Source organism: Geotrypetes seraphini, chromosome 14 (genome assembly GCF_902459505.1).
Source record: "Geotrypetes seraphini chromosome 14, aGeoSer1.1, whole genome shotgun sequence".
NCBI lineage: Eukaryota > Metazoa > Chordata > Amphibia > Gymnophiona > Dermophiidae > Geotrypetes > Geotrypetes seraphini.
In genome coordinates this window covers 41,552,256-41,566,237 of record NC_047097.1, presented here as the reverse complement: position 1 = coordinate 41,566,237, position 13,982 = coordinate 41,552,256, and the positions used below count along the sequence as shown (strand labels likewise).

The following is a 13,982-nucleotide window of genomic DNA, read 5'->3' as shown; positions in this document are numbered from 1 at the left end:
AACCAAGGACACAGGGACCGACACCGGGTCCTGGCGGTGAGAGGAGCACCAGGACGAGAATCTAGTCCACTTCTGAGAATAGCAGAGTCTAGTCGAGACCTTCCGAGAAGCCTCCAACACTTCCCTGACCGACTGAGATACAGGGAAGGAAGTCAAGGGGAAAGAAACCAAGCAGTCAGATGAAGAGACTGAAGATTGGGATGTAACAGTGAACCCCGACTCTGAGATAGCAGAGAGGGAAAGACAGGCAGAAGCAGAGGTTCCCTGACACTGAGTTGAAGTAGTAGGGAGAACCAAGGCTGGCGGGGCCATCGAGGAGCGATCAGAGTGGCCCTCAGAGATTTTAGATGGACCAGCATCCTCAGAATCAGAGGAAACGGTGGGAACGCATAGAGGAACTTTCCCTCCCAATCTAGGAGGAAGGCATCGGCCTCGAGACGGTCCGGGGAGTATATCCTTGAACAGAAGAGAGGCAGTTTTTGATTGTCGGGGGAGGCGAACAGATCTATCTGGGGAATCCCCCACGTATCGAACACCTGTCGCAGCACCTGAGAGTGCAGGGACCACTCGTGTGGCTGGAGGAGGCAGCTGAGCCTGTCCGCCAGGCAGTTTTGTTCCCCTTGGATGTAAACCGCTCGAAGGGAGATGTTTTGGGAGACCGCCCACTCCCAGAGCCGTAAGGCCTCCTGGCAGAGGGGCCAAGACCCCGTCCCTCGCTTGTTTACGTAGTACATCGCCATCTGGTTGTCCGTGCGGACGAGAACCACCCAGTCGTGAAGCAGATGCTGAAAGGCCACCGCGGCGAGGTAAATGGCCCGAAGCTCCAGCACGTTGATGTGGCAGTGACGGTCCTCTGTGGTCCACAGGCCTTGCGTGTGTAGACCGTCTACATGAGCCCCCCAAGCGTACTCCGAGTCCATGGTTAGGACCTTGTGGTGTGGCGGGGCGAGAAAGAGCAAACCCTTGGAAAGATTCGAAGAGTCGGCCCACCAACGGAGCGATCTTTGCAAGGAAGGAGTCACTGTCACGTAGCGGTAGATCGGGTCCCGATCCTGTCGCCATTGTGATGCCAAGGTCCACTGTGGTAACCGCAGATGGAGGCAGGCAAGCGGGGTAATGTGGACTGTGGAGGCCATATGGCCGAGGAGCGTCATCATCTGTCGTGCCGAGACGGTGGTCGATCTCGAGACTTGTCGGCTCAGATTTACCAACGCCTCCCGACGCTGAGGAGGGAGGAAGGAGCGCAGACGGACCGTGTCCAGCACGGCCCCGATGAATTGTAGGGACTGAGAGGGGCATAGCTGGGATTTTGGGAAGTTTATCTCGAACCCCAGACACTGAAGCGCAGTAATAGTCTGTTGGGTCGCTGAGATACCCCCCTCCCTGGTCGAGGCTTTGATCAACCAATCGTCCAGGTAGGGGAATACCTGCAGACCCTGGGAGCGCAAGGTAGCCGCGACTACTACGAGGCACTTCGTGAAGACTCGGGGGGACGAGGACCTGATATTGCAGATGGAGGTCCCCCAACTGAAAGCGCAGGAACCTGCGGCAAGCAGGGTGCACCGGAACATGGGTGTAGGCCTCCTTCAGATCGAGGGAGCAGAGCCAATCGCCTTCGCTGATCAAGGGGTAAAGGATCGGAAGGGAAAGCATCCGAAACTTTTCCCGTACCAGAAACTTGTTCAGGCGCCAAGTCCAGGATCGGGCGCAGGTCTCCCGTCTTCTTCAGTACCAGGAAGTAGCGGGAGTAAATCCCTTGGCCCCTTTGATTTTGGGGGACCGGCTCCACCGCCCGCAGGCGGAGGAGGTCCTGTGCCTCGGAGAGGAGGAGGGGCAACTGCGCTCGATTTGGAGGACACGCACTCGGTGGGCTGTCGGGGGGTACCTCCCGAAAGTTGAGCGAGTACCCTGATGAGATCATGCCAAGGACCCATGAGTCCGACGTGATGGCTTTCCAGTGAGGGTAGTAGGCTCGTAGGCGGCCCCCGATGGGGAGGAGGCCCGGTGGAGGTGCGGAGGGGGCCCGCCCCCGTCCGCTCATTCCATCAAAAAGACGGAGACGGCTTCGCCTGCGCCGTGGGCTGTGACTTTGGTGGAGCCCTAGAGTGAGCCTGGGGGCGTCGCGGCGGTGGTCTGGAAAAGGCCAGTGTGGACTTCTGGGGGTAGCGGCGAGGTAATCCCCGGAAAGGGCGAGAGGCCTGTGGTTTAGGCTTCTGCCGGACAAGAGACGCGAAGGAACGTTCGTGTTCCGACAACCGTTTCGTAGCAGCCTCGATGGTGTCGTCAAAGAGCTTCTTCCCGACGCAAGGGAGGTTGGCTAGCCGATCTTGCAGGTTAGGGTCCATATCGACGAGTCGTAGCCATGCCAGCCAGCGCATGGCCACCGCAAAGGCTGCGACCCTGGAAGACAGTTCAAAGCCGTCATAAGCGGCATGGAACAAGTGCAGTCTGAGGTTGGAAAAATCCTCGAGGAGGAGGCCGAACTTTGTCTGGTGAGGGGTGGGTAAGCTCTCCGAGAAGGAGGCAAGCCGCCCAATGAGGTGTTTGATGTAGGAGGAAAAAGTAAAGGCGTAGTTCAGGACTCTAGCGGTCATCATAGAGTTCTGATACAACCGGCGTCCGAATTTGTCCAGTGTCCGGCCTTCGCGTCCAGGAGGGACCGCCGCGGACACCCTAGAGGGGTGAGCTTTTTTTTAGAGAAGACTCCACCAGTAAGGATTGGTGGGACAGCTGTGGTTGCTCAAACCCCGGGTAAGGTACCGTCCGGTACTTAGACTCCATTTTAGATGGGACCGCCGTCACCATGTAAGGAGTTTCGAGGTTCCTGATAAGGGTCTGCCCGAGTACCGGGTTCAGTGGTAGCCGGAGGGACTCTCGGGGCGGGGAAGGCATATCCAGCTCCGCCAGGTATTCCTTGGAGTACCTTGAGTCAGATTGTAAGTCCAAGTCAAGGGCACGTCCCATGTCCTGGACGAACCTCGTGAAGGATGGTCGGTGGGGTCCCATGGCCCCTTGCGGGGACGGTGACCGAGACCTCCGTTTGGCCAAGAAGGAAGGAGAAGCCTCCCTCGAATAGCGGAATTCTCGCTCAGACCCTCGGTCCGATACCGGAGACGCGCTGTGGAAGCGCTTCGGGGTCAAGGACCTGCGTCGTCTCAGGGAGCCCCTCGGGGACGACGCCGGGGTTCTGGGTACCGACCGATGTCTGGTTGGGGATCCCTCCCCGGACTCCCTCGGCGAAAGCCTTGGGCCTCGGACCGGAGCCCCGGACCGAGGGGGAGTCAATAGGAGCTGTGGGTTGGTGAGAGATAGCTCGGTAACCCTTAGCGGCCCCCACGATCGAGTCAAGGGGGTGCGCCCTCAAGCCGGAGGGGAACTCCAGGCTTTCTTAGAGAGGTGTCTCGATTTTCGTTTCGCCCCGCGGCGCTCCGCCGGGGACGTGCACCTCGAATGCCTCGGAGAGGAATCCGATGAAGAGGAGAGGCGACGAGAACGGCGCACTTTACCTCGAGGGGTCTCGGCGTGTTGCTCAGGCTGGTCCGGCGCGCGTGAGGTCAAGGCCGAGGCCGGTTGAAGGTGAGCCATGGCAGCGGATAGCTCCGTTGTGATCATTGCCCGGAGCAGTTCCTGGAATACTGGCACGGACAGCATCGATGGCATGTCCAAGGCCGCTGTGCTCTCCACCGGGGGCGATCTCGCTTCGGAGCATTCCCAAGTGGTGGAGGCACGTTCCGAGGTCTTCGGGGTTTTCGCCGGGGCCGTGGGTAAGGAGTTCCCACTCTGTCCGGCCATTGTCCCCGAGGTTGGCTTCTTCGACGATGTGGAACCTGAGGAAGGAAGAGGGGACTTACCCGGGGCAGAGGACTTCTGAGAGCTCGAGGCCTTCGAAGTCGAGTCCCGAGGCGGGGCTGATGTACTCGAGGCCGAGATCGAGGCCGGGGCCGATCGAGGCCGAGGTCGAGGGTTGGTCGGTAGCAAATAGTTCCGCCATGCGGGCCCGTCGTCGTCGGAGCGCCCGCTGTTGGAAGTTAGCACACCGGGGGCAAGTTTCTGTTGGATGATCGGCCCCCAGGCAAAGGATGCACCAGCGATGCGGGTCTGTGAGAGATAGAAGACGCTCGCACCCGGTGCACTTTTTAAAGCCCGTAATGGGCCGGGACATCCAGACGGCCGCGGCCAATCAGGCCTTGCGGTCGCGGCGATCCAGGAGCCCCCGGATCGCAAGAAAAAGGGCGCGAAAAGCGCGATGAGGAGGAAGAAAAAATTTTGTTAAGCACCGCGACTTTTATCGACGAAAAAAGGAAAAAAAATTATAATAAATCGCGGTGCAAAGAAGGCACTGGGGCAGCGCTAAGAAAAAAAGTGTCTTCTTAGCACAGCGGAAAAAATCGAACTGGAGACCACGAGGAGGGGATGCGCCCTCTAGTGGAGCAGGAGGCACACATGCGTGGTGCAGCCAGCAAGCTTGAATCTTCAATCAAGTTTGCTTGAAATGCTGTCCGCATCGGGGCTCCGTAGATGACGTCACCCACATGTGAGAATATCATGCCTGCTTGCCTTGGATAATGGAGTTTACGATCTGGATTCACTGCCACAGGTACATAATTGTTCAGCACTTCAACATCTGCATCTGACATTCCCCACATAGTGAAGAATCTGAGATGTCTGCATTTCTAAAATAAGTCCTAACACTCCACAGAGCTTCCACTGGGATGTTCATGCTAGCATGCATCTTAGAAAGGATCTACATTGGCAGCATTTTGGACATTCCAGCCTGGACATCTCTATTCCAATTTGTGAATCTTTTCTAAAATGCTGTTCAATACAAACACCAAGAAAAAAAAGAGTTTTTATAGCACTGTTAATAAGTTTTGCAGGGTGATCAGTGCGATCAAAACTCTGTTTTCCACTTTATTGATTTGGCTCAATACAAACAGACATCACAAAGAAAACAAATCCCACTTTAATAACATTTCAACTGAAGGCACAGCTGTATTTAAAAGAAGAAACAACAAGCAGCTTGTAGAAAGGAACTAGACTATTTTCACAACCAAAACTAAAGACACTAAAGACCCAAGATGTTAAAGATCCACCATCCAAGACAACATATTTAAGAAACTGAGCCCCCCCCTCTATTGAAAGCATTTTTAGAATTTATATACCACTTATAAGTGGTAAATAAGTGGTATACATTCAGGTACTCAAGCATTTTTTTGCTATCTGTCCTGGCAGGCTCACACTCTATCTAATGTACCTGGGCCAATGGGGGATTAAGTTACTTGCCCAAGGTCAAAAGGAGCAGCCTGGGATGTTATTCTGTCATACTGCTGGAGTGTTAATTCTGCAAACCCTCCCACTCACTGTGAAATTTAAAATTTGCAATGAGAACAACGTAAAGAGACCTAAAGACCTAAACAAAAAAACACAGACAGAAAAAAAATTGTAAGAATGCATGTTAAGAAAGAAATCTTCTCGGTGAATTGAGATCGGCAATGTTGGTGGTAGCTCATCCTGCTTCCCACTTCCTAGGAGAAAAAATTACTGTGAAAAGGGGATTCAAAAACACCCTATTATTGCTGGTATGCACATGTGTAGGTGTGTCATCTGAAGAGGAACGTGGTTGTGTGTGTTGGGAGGGTGTGAGGGGAAGCAGGCAGGTAGATCAGAGATTAATTGCTTCCCACCCCTTTGCCTGGGCCCTAGGGCATCATTTATCCTGTGTGTGTCTGAATCCCCCCCATCATCTTTCAGGAGGGGGGGGTCTCTGCTACTGTCTGTCTCTCTAACCATACTTATAACAAAAATGGGGAAGTGGATGGGGAGAGGAGTCACATGTTTGAAAGACAAGACATTTCTTAATAGACAAAGAGAATGCATTTGGAAATGCAATCCTTCTTGAGGATGCACCAAATGAAATGTTTGAGGATGGGCTGGTGGGGATGGATGTCATTGACACACACTGGTCAAGTGTCACAGACCCACAAAGGACGATATTGAAGGCTCTCTTTCAGCTTTTTTTGGATCCAAAATGGCCCTGACTTAATAATTAGTGAAGACCATTGCCTTATCCAGTTAAATGCTGGATATCAGTACTTAACTAAATATGTGCCAACTCCACCCCTGTACCACCTACAACATACCTGATTTCAGTTTAGGTGGTTAGAGGGCTATTCAGTGCCACTAGCCTATTAAGCCTCTCCTGCTTCTCACTTTCAATATCAACCCCTAAATTTATTTTAAAAAAGCACATCATTATTGGTTTCAATTAAAATTACCTTAAACATTTCCAGCAGAACCTCCTTGCTAATTTCAAGCCTCTCAAAGGGCTGCTTCTCCTTAATTATGCTCTTACACATGCTTTCTAGCGCAGGGAATTCATTACAGGATACACCTCTACATAAGAGAGAAAGAGAAAAATAAGTGTGTGTGTGCCAGGTGGTTTTCTGTCACCAAATTCATGTAAGTTGAACCCTTCACAAGCCTCTTTAAATCCCCAACATACTTATTTTTGCCTTAAATTTGGAACTAGGTTCCTGACTAATGAAACTTTACTAAAGAAGTAGCTTTTCAATCCATTGCTTTAGTTTTTACTAGGGACTGTTGGACAATTTTAATCTGAGTAAACTGGTCCAGCATTACTGTACTTGCCTGGGTTGTGGGCAGCATCTACAATGGAAGCAGGCTTCATCCATTGGCCCTGAAAGCCTTCCTGCAGCTCCTCCAAACTAACTTCCTACTTCCACACCTGCAAGAAGGACTTGCTTACCAATTCTGCAAGTGATTTTGGGGGGCCACATAGTTATGTTGAAAGGCAGTGACAGGATGAATGGTAGAAATTGATCTAGTAGGAGGGGCCTCAAGCAACCTGGGCCAATCAAAGCCTTAGGCCTCACTATGGGGCATCCATGAAGGGGGTCTAAAGTTCCAATTGGCCCAGATGCCGAAGGAACCTCCCAAAAGAGGGGTCTTAACCAACCTGGGCCAATCAGAGCTCTAGGATGCACCAGGAAGGGCAAGGCTGCCCTTTTGTAAGAGATGGGCCTGCCAGCTGGAGGGTAGGCATCCCTCTGGCTGGACTTCCTGAACAAGGTAGGGAGGATCAGGGGCAGAGGGGGAGTTGTCGTGGGGGGGTTGAGCGATGGTGGGAGGGGGTGGTAGAGTTGGGGGGATTGTGCGAGCACAGTGGGAGAGAGTGGGCATCTCTCCTGCTGCCAGGGGTGGGTGTCTGGAGGTTGTACGAGCTTGGCGGGAGAGTGGGCATCTCTCCTGCTGATCTTCGATTTGGAGTTTGTAATTTTTTTATTTTAAATTTGCATGGGAGGGGGGTCTGAGCTGTCAAACCTTACTTCCTGTCAGTGCCTGAGCCAATCAGTGCTCAGACACTGATCAGAAAGTAAGGCTACAACAGCTAAGACCTGTTGGCAATTTTGACCACAAATGTGGCACAACGAAGTTAGGAAATCACTCGGTGATGATACAGAATCAGAGTGCTCATTTTAAAATTAATGACCTCATTGTACTACATTTGCATGGCAGTATCAGAGACTGCTAGAAAACTTGGAAAAGACCTCGGTAAGCAGTTTTGTTAATCCACCACTAAAATACTTGCATATTAAACAAGTTTAAACCGGTTTAGCGACCGCGTTAAAGGCAACCTTAAGTTTTGAGAATCCAGCCCTAAGTCACGATTGAGTGCTATGTTCCTCTCTACATAGTTTGTTTGAATGTCCTTCTTTGCAATGTATCCATTTAACAACTACGAGAAAAAGGGCATCTTGATATGTAGGACCATCTTTGTGGAATACATTGCATCAGGTAATTTCTGATCAGTTAGGATACCTTGCCTTTCAAAGATGTTGAAAACCTAGCTTTTTATCATCAGCATTCAATTTTATAGACCATTAATTTTTATGAGGGATTTTATTACTGTTTGACTAAGTTATTTGACTGTAAATAACCTTTAAAAAAAACTTAGGGGCTCATAATCGAAAGAGAAAAACGTCCAAAAACCAGCCTAAGCCAGCACTTGGATGATCATAAACGAAAGGCATCCAAGTGCCGATAATCAAAACGGTTTTGGACGTGTTTACAAACGACCTAGGCCTTCCCAGTGCTGCTGAACAACCAGAGCTGAACGGGGCATTGAAGGAGTGTCGAGGGCGGGATTTGGGCAGGCCGTGGGCCGTGCTAGACTTAGTCGTACTGAATATATAACTGAAAGTTTTACAACACAGCCTAGATGGAACTTGGATGTTGTGACTTAGACCATTTAAAACATGGTCTAAGTCACAAAAATCTATATAAAGTGACCAGATAAGCACTGCAAACACAGTGCAGACCCCCACACACTAACCCAGTGATCACCGATTCCCCCCCCCATAAAAATCATAATTTCAACTTTAAACATCTGCCTCCAGAACATCAGACCAGGCAACCTGCCATAGGAAAGCCTAGTAGAGCTGCACAGAGGCAGCTTAAGTCGTCTTGAGGGTGGGTTAGAGACCCATGGATAGGAGGACTCAGGCCCATAAGCCACTGCATTCATGGTGAAACATGTGCACACCCCAAACTCTTTTGTACTGCCATACAAGTGGCTCCTGCAGCCATAAGGGCTATTGGGGTTGTAGACAGGTGGGTATAGTACGTTTTGGGGGGATCACCATGACCTATAAGGGAGCTGTAGTGAGATGTTTATGGGGCACCCTTTTTGTGAAGTTCACAGCAGTGCCCTGTAAGGTACCCCACTATTCAAGTGCTATGTTTGGGTGTCCAGTCAATCACTTTGCTGACCCCTCCCACGTCCAACAGTGATTATTCTAGGCGTTTTTGACTTGGACGAATATTTGGACAAAAATGTGGTATAAAGATGGACGATTTAGCAGCTTGAACGATCGGACGGCTGGACGTATAGTTAGACGATTTTCAAAATATATATAATATATATATATTGGATGTATTTTTTGAAAATGTGTCCTAAGCTGTGTCTGACTTTGGACGACTTGGGCAAAAATGGACTTATGACGTTTCTTTCGATGATGCCCCTCCAAATGTATAGGGTAGTATATAAAGTACAGAAATAGCAGCATAGGTAAAAGGTGAAGTGAAAGAAGCTATTAGAGCCAAAAGAACATCCTTCAAAGTATGGAAAAAAGAGACCCAAATGAAGAAAGTAAGATGTAACATAAGCACTGGCAATTTAGATGCAAAGCACTAGTAAAGAATGGTAAAGAGCATATGAAGAGAAACTTGCACAGAGGCAAAAGTTCACAGTAACAACCTGTTCAATTACATCAGAAACAGGAAGCCTGTGAGGGAAGCTATGGGGCCATTAGATAACAAAGGAATAAAAGGGGCACTCATGGATGAATAATTCACTTCAGTCTTTATAGGAGAAGACAAAACCCATTCCTGGTACAGGTAGATCTCTTACAAGGATAACAATGTGGAGGAACTAAAAGATAGATCTCAGTGAACCTAAAAGATGTATTGAGACAAATTGACAAGTTAAAGAGTGATAAATCACCTGGAACAGATGGTATACATCCCAGAGTACTGAAAAGAACTAAAATATGAAATTGCTGATCTGCTGTTATTGTTAATGACTATCTGTAATACTAAAGACTGAAGGATGGCCAATGTAAAGCTAATTTTTTTAAATGGTTCCAAGGTGATCCGGGAAATTTACAGACTATTAATCCTGACTTCAGTACCGGGCAAGATATTGGAAACTATTATAAAGAATAAAATTACAGAACACAAAGATAGACATAATTTAATGGGACAGAATCAGCATGGGTTTCAGTCAAGGAAAGTCTTGCCGCACCAATTTGCTTTATTTCTTTGAAGGCATGTATAAACATGTGGATAAAGGTGAACCAGTTCTAGATTTTCAGAAAACTTTTAACAAAGTTCCTCATGAGACACTCCTGTCAAAATTAAGAAGTCATAGAATAGGAGGCAATGTTCTTTTGTGCATTAAGAAGATTATTTGAACCTTTTCTATTTCCGCTATATCTTTTTTATTTATTTATTTAAAATATTTATAATTCGCTTTTAGCCAAAGCGGCTCACAATTAACATACATAGCATAAAACACATAACATGGCTACAAAAATCTAGACACGACTAAACAAATAGAAACATGAATTAAGGTGAGGGTGCAACTCATCAAATCCATTAAAGAGAAGATACATCTCCATAACTCAATATAATATACTGCTATCAGAAAAAGGCTTGCAAAAAGAGATGCGTTTTTTGAGATAAGGCGACCCGAATTGAATGCATTACACAAGGTGAGGTCACATCATGGAGCGATACAGAAGCAATATAACATTCTTAGCCTTGTTAACCACCCCTTTTTAAATAATTCCTAGCATCTTGTTTGCTTTTTTTGTCAGTACATTAAGCTGGCTCCAGCAGTACACAAATCCAACCTAAAAGCCCCAGATCCTGTTCTTCCTTCATGCACAGAAGAATTTCATAGTTCTAGCAGCTGTATTGCACCTGGAGAAACTGGAATCTCTTAGATTTTGCACCAGTATAAAGATGCTACAGTATAGGAACTTTGTAGATTACTCTAGACCAGACATGGGCAAACTACAGCCCGCGGGCCACATCCGGCCCATTTAGTTTTTAAATCCGGCCCGCCGACTATCTGAACCCCTTCAACCGTGACCCCTACATACCTCCCTCCAGAGCAGCAGTGTTCGCTACAATCGTTATCAGCCATTATTTTTTTTTCTAGTGTTTTTATTGTAATACTTGGACATTTGGATTGACACATCTTTGGTTTTATCACTCAACACCAAGATTCCTGAGGCAGGCCCTCTTGGGCCGAAATACAATCATGTAGAGTCTGTTTGATAATAATAAAAAGGATTGAGCACCATCTGGTCTCCTTCGTTGTTGTTTTCGTGCCCGACCTAGACTTAGACATCCTGCAGGGATAATCGAAGGTTTGATGAGACTACCTAGGCAAAACATTATGAGTTAGACGATTTAAAGACAGGTATAAGTGCCCAAAAGGTATCGAAAGTAACCAAATAACTACTGCAGAGTCAAACACCCACACACATTCCCCCAGTGTTCACTGACCCCATTGCACCCCCCACAAAGTTCAGAATAGGTACAGAATAGGTAGGTACATACCTACCTCCGGAACATCAGCACCTGGCATAGGAAAGCCTAGTAGAACTGCAAAGAGGTGACTTAAGTAGTCTGGGGGTTGGGCTAATGAACCATAGAGAGGAGGACCCACTCTAACCACTACATTCATGGTAGAAAATGTAAGCCCACCAAACCCCCCCCAACCCTTCTGTACTGCCATATAGGTGCCACCTGCAGCCTTAAGGGCTATATCGGGGTTGTAGGTAGGTGGATATAGTGGGTTTTGGGGGGCTCATTATAACCTATAAGCGAGTTCTGGTAAGATATTTATGTGGCACCCTTTTTTGTGAAGTTCATAGCAGTGCCAAGTAAAGTGCCCCACTGCTCTGTTGCTATGTCTGGGTGGCCAGTCCAAATGGTCTTGTTCTGGGCATTTGGGACTTGGACAAATTTTTGGTCGAGAATGTGGTATAAAGATAGACATAGTTTTGGTCTGGACAATCAAATCCCTGGACATCCAGAGAGATGATTCAAAAAACAAATTTTTTAGACATACCTTTCGAGAATGGACATTTTACTGCTGCCAACTTAGGTCGACTAGTGCCCTATGTTCAAAACCGACTTAGATATTTCTTTTGATTATTGCCCTCCATGTCTTCATATCATTCTAATAAAATGTCATTAGAAATATTTTGTTAAAACTTGAGTTCAGAAACAGATACTTTACCTGTCACTCAGAAACATGTCGTAATAAAATCCATTCTCAATGGGTGGGCCATAGCATAAACAACCTCCATAATAATTTTCCATGGTTTCTCCAAGGATGTGTGCACTAGAGTGCCAGTACACCTGCATAAAATAAGACAACTATTTGTTTAATCATTATGTAATTATGGTAATACACCACGAAAAGGTATGTTTGTTTAAATCTGTCAACCCTCCCAAGGGTCAACAGAAGTTGCAGCAAAGGGAAAAACCCCAGGGGTGGCCAGAGGTCTTAATCACTATCAGGAAAACAAGCAAGTTTGTTAGACCATTGGGTGAATGGGTGGGAAGAAGGTAGGCAGGAAGAGATACTGAACCTATGAATAGGAGAGGGAATGGAGAGGGGGGAGGAGAGAGAGTGAGAGATCATACCACACCAGGCAGAAGAGAGGGGTAGAGACCCTGGACTCAAGAAGGGCACCTGGTTAGGTTGTGGTGCCTCCCTTTCCCATTTGTCTTTATTTTTATTTATTTTGTTTTATTTTTACATTTTTTGTTCAGTTTATGCTCACTTATTTTGTCCTGTTTGTTTCAATCTGATTTTATTGGACTGGATCCTCCAGTTTTTATTATTTACTGATTCTTCCTGTTCAACCGTTAGTTGTGGTCCAACAGTCATAGGCCTCTTACCTGCTGCAGTTGGGACCAATTCCTCAGTAGTGCCGGAGAAGATCGGCTCCAGTGAGTGGAGCTGGCTGTGGGGCCCTGCAGTTTTTCTTTCACCAGGGGTGGCAGGGCTTTGATTTCAACGCGGCTCCCTTTCATGTTAATGGGACCACGCCACACCTGACAGACAAACTGTTAACTCCCTCCCTCCAGGACCTGGAGGTATTTGAGATGTCACTGTCCAGCAGGCTGGAACCAAGGACAGTTGGCAAAGACCGTGTAGTTGGATTGTACCAGTTGAGCCTGCCTGAGTGTCATGCGGCAGGGTGGTGCCAGCATCGGGGGACCTTCTATGGCCTACCTCTTCTTCCTAGATTTGTTGCCTTTGGCTCTTGGGCCCTCTTCGACCTCTGGCACTCTTCTACCTCGGTATCTGCCCATTTCATTCACTCCCTCCTATTCCGGCCCACTGTCATCAGCTGCTTCAAGACACATCCAACAATTCCTTCTCCTCTGGCAGGTATGATGCCATTGACTGGCATAGCACTGCAGTCTACCGCTTCTTTGCATTGCCTCAGAGCAGTTCTCTCTCTCACCTAACAAAGGTTAAAATATTTGTATAGAAATTGTTTGAAGACAGTCTCCATTCTCTTTGCATTGATCCTTCCTTGATCTACTGGCCTTCCATACGTAGTAATGTAATGTAATGTAATGTAATGTAATTTATTTCTTATATACCGCTACATCCGTTAGGTTCTAAGCGGTTTACAGAAAATATACATTAAGATTAGAAATAAGAAAGGTACTTGAAAAATTCCCTTACTGTCCCGAAGGCTCACAATCTAACTAAAGTACCTGGAGGGTAATAGAGAAGTGAAAAGTAGAGTTAGAGGAAAAATAAAAATAAAATAAACATTTTAACAAGACAGCATTGATCTAAATACTTTGGAAGGTAGAAGAGAGGAGAGAAAGGAATAGATGCAGAAGGGGGAACCGTTGAACAGTAGAATTCTGGAGAAATTTAAATGATAGAAATAGAACAAAACAAAGACAAAAGGCAAAACAATAGATAAGATTAAAGATAAATCATAAGCTCGAAAGAAAAATAAAATAAAAGTGAAGTTAAAGTGGATATTTGGACCAGACTGATGATTGAACTTAGAACCAGACTGGAATTTATTTTATTTTAACTCATAACTTATTTGTTTTTTGCTGGGTTTGTTTTAATCTTCCTGTTTTATTTCTTTATTTTCATTTTTCTATTATTTTGCCCGATTTGTAATTTATATATTCAATTTGTTGAATCTACTATTCTAATTTTTGAAATGTAACCTTAATTTTATTTTTCCTACTTTGGGTTCTCTGTTGCTAATATTATGATGTTTTCTGGGGTTTCTTTTTCTTTCTTTCCTCCTTTCAATTTATCTTTTTATACAAGTGATGTTTTTCTCTAGGCACTTTAGTTTAGATTGTGAGCCCATTTGGGACAGAGAGAGTAGTTCAAC

General features: G+C 46.9%; 1 protein-coding gene across 1 annotated transcript in view; it reads right to left on the bottom strand.

Annotated features, from left to right (window-relative positions):
* Positions 1-13,982, bottom strand: part of LOC117348656 (threonine--tRNA ligase 2, cytoplasmic-like) — a 68,406-nt gene that overhangs the window by 35,815 nt on the left and 18,609 nt on the right. Inside the window, exons 5-6 of the mRNA XM_033921007.1 lie at positions 11,834-11,955; positions 6,276-6,393 (exon numbers count right to left, since the gene is read on the bottom strand). Of these exons, the coding sequence (XP_033776898.1) occupies positions 6,276-6,393; positions 11,834-11,955 (240 nt within the window). The remainder of the gene's footprint in view (positions 1-6,275; positions 6,394-11,833; positions 11,956-13,982) is intronic.